Genomic DNA, 7,731 nt, shown 5'->3' with positions numbered 1-7,731 from the left:
ACCGGCTATAAAAGTATACATTTTCTAAAAGCTTAATAAACACGGACTACGGATATTTATTTCAATTCTATAATTTTGACCAATGAACAGAATGGTAGATTATATTTTCACGCCGAGACGTTTTATAAGATAATTTTATTTGACAATGCTTTTAATTAACAACTTCTGTTTTTCATCAGAACGTGATCAGTATATATTGAACTAAAAGGAGGTCTGAAATTTGTAATTTAACGCATCGTTATTTGTTAATCATTTTTCTTTTACTTCAAAGTAGCGCTTTTGAGCAAAGTTTTTGATGTAGATGCTTTATATTTTGCTGAAAGGGTAACAAAAAAAAAAACCCTCAAAAATCCCAGACACCCTGTGTACTTTTGCATATAGGGATAGCGCGAATGATTTGCATATTATTTCAGTTGGAATGAAAGTGGTTATATTTGACCTTGGAAGGCCAAATTTTTTTTAGAAACGTTTTTCGTTCGTACTCATGGTGAAATATTTATTTCTAGTTTGGTGAAAAAATTATGTAAAAAGAAAAGTTAAAAATCGAGCAAAGTAAATTAATAGACTAAAAATTGTTAGAATCATGTATATAAAACGTGTTTGGATTCCCTTCGTCGAGCAAATTAATAGGGTGTGTAGATTTTAAGGATTTTACGAAATTTGACCAAAATGCTAACCAGATATTAACGTTCTAAAGAGTGCCAGGCTTTACTGATAATCCAACCAATTCTCTTTTCATGGCTTTTTGTGTGACGGGGATCGCCAGATATTCTTTTGGCGGATGTCAAAACAGTTTTTCTCGGCAAACAATGTGATTACGGTTAAAGCTTCACGCGCTTTTGCAGTCCATCAACTGCTAATTGGAACCGTGCAGTTTATTTGGACTTGCTTGCGAACCCGAAGGTAAGTAATTCAGTTGATCAAAAATCGATAATTTTGGGGTTAAGAGCTTGCGCGCGCTTACCCTTATTTCGATGATTATCCCTTCGGATTCTACATTTTATTCTTTCAATGGTGATGTCTTTTAAAGAATTTTAGTGACAGGGACGCGCGCACAAACGATTTTACGTAAGACACCCTTAATAAGAATTTTCACTCATTTTACAATGATCTATAAACTTGATTTTCTGGTGGATGAGGGGATGGGAAAGATGAAAAGCATATGAATGACCAAGACAGAATTTCTCCTTATAATATTAATACAATATCAAGCAGACAAGTGATGAGAATAAAGAAAAATATCAATTAAAGAAATGATTGGTTGATCCAATACCAAATTCTCTGAACTAACATCACAAGAATTGCATGTCGAACAATAAGGAGAATTACCACTTAGATCTTGAGAGTGAAAAGGTTGACAAACAATTTTTCATAGGATTTTGAAAACTACAAACAGCAGTAACTTAACAAGAAGATATTCTTTTCATAAACAATATAATTTATTTGATCTTTTTTCAATAACATTCATGGGTAATATATTAATTAATTTTCAAAATGCACTGGCAACTTTGCTGTTTATTTTTACACCCATTTGAATGATTAAGGCAGGTTGATTGTGTTGACTATACTCATTTCACTCAGCCTGCACAATAACTTAATTAAATAATTTTTTGGAGAAAATTGTTTACCGAAATAAACTGTGCAATATTATTGACTTGCAGAACTGACTATCTCACTACAAATATTCATCATATAAGTAAAAAAACTACAGGACAATTGTCATGTATTGAAAATGTGAAAAGCACAAATACTTTGGTGTAAATGTTGTTTTAATTTGCCCAAACCATGCACCTTGGCCCAAAAAATCTTTAAATAAAGCATACTTATTATAGGTATTACCTTATAAATTCTACCTAGGGGAGGGGGGTCTTAATTGACTTGGTAAAGCACCTTTCCCCAAATTTAGGTGTGTATTGTTATGAGGGGAGGGGAGAGAGTGGGTCAAAGTGACATCTATGATTGAGTGCCAGTGAGTACTTCCTGACATTATATTAACTTAACAGTGCTTCATTTATGCACTATGTAATATATAACTAGAATTTAATTAATTTTTGTCTTTAGGGAGAAGCTTTTTTTTAAGAAGTAATTGTGTTGTGAATCATTTGCTTTCAAGCAATTTTGTTTGATATATTTAAGACAGCTCTTATGCTTTTTAAATGATCAATTCAAGGAATATTAACATATAGCTATAATAATTTATCATCTCTAAGTTTTCATCTGACAAGACATACTGGAAAAAGCTCTCAAATCCTTACTAAATTATAGAAACTTAACTTTTAACTTGAACTTAACCTTTGCTTTTCAATCAAAGCAAACTGTTATTTGTCTCAATTTTAAGTGGCAGTTAAATGGAAATTTCCACGCTTAGCTTAGTGAAACAAATATATTTTAGAAAACTAAGCACTGGTCTGAACTTATTAAAATAAAGAATTTGATGGCATAATGCATCACACAGCATTAAAAATGCCTTTGATGTTTGAAGCTAGAAGCTTAATTCTTCCAGAGGAGAGAAAGCACTTAGCAAAAAAGTCATGAAGCTTGTTTATGGTAATGTAAATCAGACCATTTAGTCATCATGATGTTTAAGATGCTGTAAATTTCCAGTGCGCATTCTTCTCTTTAAGATGGTGTCTTTTGAGATAGTTTTCAAGTCATATGCCAGTCCAAGGTTTGCACAAAGGTCAATGAACCACTTGGAGGGATTAAATCGCAAACCTAACTCACTTGTAGCATAGTCCTGTGGGAATGTGTGGTGGAAGTTATGAAACCCTTCTCCTCCAGTTGCCAAGACAACAGAGAAATTCTCAGAAGGATTAATGCCCTTGTCATATGGTTTTGATCCCCAGAGATGAGCAAGGCTGTTAACACACCATGTGGCATTGAGAGTGACGACATAACGGAGTGCATAACAAATAAAGAAGCCATTCCAGACACTTTCATTCCAGAACAACCATGGTACAGCAATTGGTATTGCAATGTTGAAAATTACCACGAGTAACTTGTAGTTTCTAGGGAAAAAATAAAAAAATATTTTTAACGCAATGTGTCATGATCATCAAATCAAGGACAAAGAAAATTTTATATTGCTTTTTCTCAGTAGTAAACAACCCCTTTTAAAGACAATTCAAATAAATTTCCAATCAATAACCTCAGTTTCTAACTTGATTACTTTCAAGTTTAACACAAGATAATTTGTATCAATTAATTAGACCACAAGAGTTTGAAAAAATTAAGATTGGTGCAGGGAATAAATTGACAATTGAGGAGAAAGCATGGAAAATTAGCTTACTGTGTTGTTTAACTGATGTGAACTTTGCACAGCAGGAGGGGAAACCCAATAAAGTTTGGGTGGTTATGTAATGGAACAAAACCTCATCAAGAGTGACAGATAACGACAGAAGAATATGGAAATTATTATGGAGAACTTCCAGAAGCAAATCAACATATATTCCACATGGCTGTCTACGCAGAGAATACGTAATACTTTATGTTCTTTTTAAACTTTGCCAAATCAGAGACCATAAGGAAAAATAAGCCATATGCCATGTATGGTAATGCGAACTGTTACCATTAGGAAGAGGTGACATTCACTGCGCTCTTCAGTAAGAATTGTAACTCATGATGCTGACTGGTGCAATGTATTTTAATTTTGACGCATTATGGGGAATAAGAAATTAAAATTGTACGTATTATGAAACAGTGAAGCAAAGATACCTTCGTTGGAACATGACAATTCCATCGTCGTACAAATCACTCAGGTCGATCTGTTTTCCCTTCGAAATGACATCAGGGTGCTTTTTAACCAACAGCCATCCGACGTGCGAGAAGAAGAAACCGTTTTTGGCATTGTGAGGGTCGGCATCGGTTTCGGAGTACTTATGGTGAACACGATGGTCCCTCGCCCATTCAAAAATATCATTTTGTGCAGCGATGCAGTTCATCATCATCAGAGCAAGTCTCAGGGGCCAAGTTGCTTTGAACGAACGATGAGACCAAAGTCTGTGAACACCAACTGTAATACCAAGTCCTCCAATGAAGTGACATAACCACGTCCAAAGCCACGTCAGCGGGTTTGCGTTAGGTAACAGATAAATGCCGTATACTGCCATCAGGTGCAGCACTATCATGAAGTAAACATTGAACCATACAATTTCCCGTTCGGTTCGTTTCCGGTTGTTGTCATCGCAAATCTTTGAGTCGGGCTCGACTACGAGTGTTTCTGTTTGTGTTGAACTTCTAGGAGCCATATTTCCTCTCTGAAAATAATGTATAGATTTAAAAAATTGGAATTATATATTCCCGCGACTGAGCAGCGGAAAAACTGAGGCTTGACGCAATGAATTATTTATGGGCGTTACGTGCCAGGGAAAAGCCATGCAGGTAACAAAAACCACAAGCTTCAATATTGCAAAGAAAAGTAGGCAAATTAATCTAGCTTTTCAATAAATGAGAAGCGTCGTCGTTGGCAAAAAAATCCTGACATCACGAAAGAAATCTGCATCAAAAACTAGTAATAAACTTTCCTGCATAATTTTGTTCATACCGAGTAACACAATTTGCACTGTATAAATCCAGATTTGGAGACCTCGCACGCGAAATTATCTTGTAACTGGGGCTAATTAATATGTTGAAGTTACATTTTTCTGTAAGAACTGTGGTAGTTTACATACTTTTCATTACCAAACTAGAAAAACTGTCATTTTTTAAATTTTATTTTATAATCTGTGTAATTATAAGCCCAGTCGTTAAAATAAACAGAATTATTTTGGAATGACTCTTCTACGATTGACAAATTCATCATGAGAGATCCATAACAGTACATTTGCAGATAGAGTAGATAAATAAACTGTCAATTGCGTAACACAGTTCATCCTTCAGATGTAAAACTATTTCGGCCAACGAGACTTATCAAGTCCTCATTTCTGCTGGATAACGACGTGCAAAACGATGTTTAAGTGCAATCGAACGAGGAGTGCTCTCTTACCTCAATAAATTTTCCTTTGTAGATGAATTTCTCTCTTCAAATTCTAGAACTGTTTCGCTGACATCGACTGAGCTCGAAGAAAGTTATGTCCAAAATTGCTTAGACGGTGGCTTTTTAAGAGCGTAAACCATGTTGGCACGTTTAAGGTGCATTCAAGGTCGCAAACCGGAAGTGTTGTTGTTTGTGAGGAGATTCTCTACTTTCATCTGAAGAATGAATTTAGTAAAATGTTTCTTTACGATCTATTTTCCAACATCCCTCTGGTAAAAGCGACATCAAAATTTAGAAAAGATAATTTTGGAGGTATTTAAGGGAAAAAAAGAACTTTCTTTCAGGTTTTTAAAACTCGGAAACTCAAATGTTTTACAAATTAATTTAGTTGTCTCTCGAATCGTCACTGTGTTTACTGATCTAGTAGAAGCTCGTTCGTGATTGGTTAGATTAAAAACAGCTCCCGGTCACTCAAGGTTCAGCGGAATTAGGTGATTTAATTCACGTGCGGTTTTATGCCTTTTTTTAAGCCGTCATAAACAAGGATTTTGCACGCGGACAAATATTTTTATTTTGGGGGAAATTTTTTTTAACTATCCCAACACGTTACGTAATTAAATATGCTAGGATTGTGCACAAATTTATACTTTTGATGGAGGAAAGTCGACAGTCTTCGCAGATATAACTATGTCCAAAAAAATCCGATGGGTGGTGGAAAAGCAATGAAATATTGGCGAATGATCTGAATAAAAAGTAACATCTGGCAAAAATTCCGTCATCTTCCAAAGGTTTTCTGAACAATTATTTTTTTCCGCCTGGGGGCCAAGATTTTTTTTAACTGCCTCAAGGCATCGAACATTGAACTGTGAGTTGTTTTGGAGTTTTATGAAGGTGTTTTTGGTTTTTTTATTGTCCAGGGTTTTTGTTTACTGTCTAAGGTCGATCAAGGTTTGGCCCACACGCCGGAGAAACACAACAGTGAGTTCTGTTCTTGATCTTGAAAGGTATTGTCTAACTTTCGGATTAGTGTCGCTCTTTTGAGGAGAACTCTAGGAAAATGAATTTGACTCGCATAAGTTGCTTCCTTCACTAAAGTTTCCTGTTTGGGTTTCAGTCGAACTGTTGAGGTTAATCATGACGTCGATTAATTTCTAACAGCGATTGAATGATTTTCACTCATTCGATTTAGAAGGTGAGAAAAATGATGGTTACCCGGCCCCATCTCCCAGACAATTCAACACCTCCCAAATGAATTCTCAGAAATTATCTTGGCTGCCATTCTTGCTATAAGTGCAGGATATCTGTTGAATTGAACCTTTTTGTTTATAATACAACGTCAGAGCAGTATCAAACGTCGGATGTTGTCCTTGAGTAGCATAGTGTTATAAAGTCAGACGTGTAAATCAAGTGAGGCCATATCGTAGCTTACCTGGCCTCACTTGATTTACACGTCTGACGTTAGAGCAATTATGTAACAGTTTAAGACAACGTTTCCAAAGATTTATTGCTTGATTGACCGAAACCTTCGAACGAAGAGTGAAACTCGTGGAAACCAAATGATTCGCCAGGCAAATAGTAACAACGCCCCATGTCAATATAATTGTTAAAACTATGCATTCATGCAAAAGAAGACCGGCTTTTATGTTACTATGAAGGAAAAAGAGAGGGTTTTGTTGCAATAACGACGGCAATTTCATGGATAGAAACGTAACATCAAGTAGAAAGTAAGTCACAGAGCAAAACAACAAATCTCTCAAGAGTTTTCGGTTTCTATTCATGAATTATCTTCTCTCCTCCTAAACTTACAGAACTAATCACAGCAAGAAACTGCAACGTAAATCAAAATTTGGTCAGTATGTAAATTTCTCCAGAATTCTGCATCGAAATGCACGCTAACACTTTCTCCTTTAGAAATTTTTACGATATTTAAAATTCCCTTTTGGATGATCCCAATAACAATTTCATTCATGGATAACTAGGAAAATGAAACGCTAAGTAGCATGGGAGCTTTTCAGCCATTCCCTACGCTTGTTTATGGATTATCGTTAAAGCTATCGCTTTTGGGTTTGTAAACGTTACGACACTTTTCCCTTTCCTCTTTCACTTTCCTTAATCTGCTTCCTTATAGCATCCAGTGATTGGTTGAGAGAGAGGCGTGCGTTTTCTCGGCCAATCACGGGGCGACCGGAAGTAAACTCAACTTCCCATGTGACTCAGGAGTACGTTCGACCCTAAATGCTCGATACGTACATAAGCGTTATTTGTATGGGTATTGGTATTTTTATGATGTAAGACTTTTCATGAAACTGATGTTTTTCTTTTGTAAATGACAAAGAGCATTGCCTCTCAAAGAATTTCAATGAAAACATCGCATTATTTTGGTGCAAACCTCTTCCGAGTTTTCTTAAATAACTTCAGACGATAGACATATTGCAGAGGTTTGTCGTCTCTGTTATTTGAATATTGACAGGCAAAAATTTATTATTTTGATCCAACAATTTTCTCCGTTACTCCGACATTTGCTAAATCAAAAGTATATCGTCGCAATTATTTGCCACAAAAATGTCTGACCTAGTTTACTCCGGAAATTAAAACCAAAACTCTATTTTTGTCCCTCACCAAAGATATTTGCCGATCTCTGTTTTCGAATAAGTAAAAATGCCTTGAAGAAGAGAAATGGCTGATCATATTTCAAAAGGTTTTCACTTGGGCGTAACAATATGGCGGTTGCCTATCTAGTCTTTGCCCTCTGCGTA

At 35.6% G+C, this 7,731-nt stretch overlaps 1 protein-coding gene across 1 annotated transcript; it reads right to left on the bottom strand.

The window, feature by feature from the left end:
- Positions 1–1,420: 1,420 nt before the first annotated feature.
- Positions 1,421–5,151, bottom strand: LOC113671127 (stearoyl-CoA desaturase 5). Its single transcript, XM_027187347.2, has 3 exons — positions 4,985–5,151; positions 3,715–4,256; positions 1,421–3,008 (listed from the first exon to the last, which is right to left on the bottom strand). The coding sequence occupies exons 2-3, from the start codon at positions 4,245–4,247 to the stop codon at positions 2,567–2,569; spliced, it is 975 nt and encodes a 324-aa protein (XP_027043148.2). The 5' UTR covers positions 4,248–4,256; positions 4,985–5,151; the 3' UTR covers positions 1,421–2,566.
- Positions 5,152–7,731: the final 2,580 nt, after the last annotated feature.

The sequence above is a fragment of the Pocillopora damicornis genome, chromosome 1 (assembly GCF_964200805.1).
Source record: "Pocillopora damicornis chromosome 1, jaPocDami1.2, whole genome shotgun sequence".
NCBI lineage: Eukaryota > Metazoa > Cnidaria > Anthozoa > Scleractinia > Pocilloporidae > Pocillopora > Pocillopora damicornis.
This window is presented reverse-complemented; position numbering and strand designations above follow the sequence as displayed.

Excerpts from the sequence above, each read along its gene's own strand:
- LOC113671127 (XM_027187347.2), bottom strand. The coding sequence starts at position 4,247 with ATGGCTCCTAGAAGTTCAACACAAACAGAAACACTCGTAGTCGAGCCC. Across the intron at positions 3,009-3,714 it reads ATTGTCATGTTCCAACGAAG|AAACTACAAGTTACTCGTGG; the intron begins GTATCTTTGCTT and ends TTTTTTCCCTAG.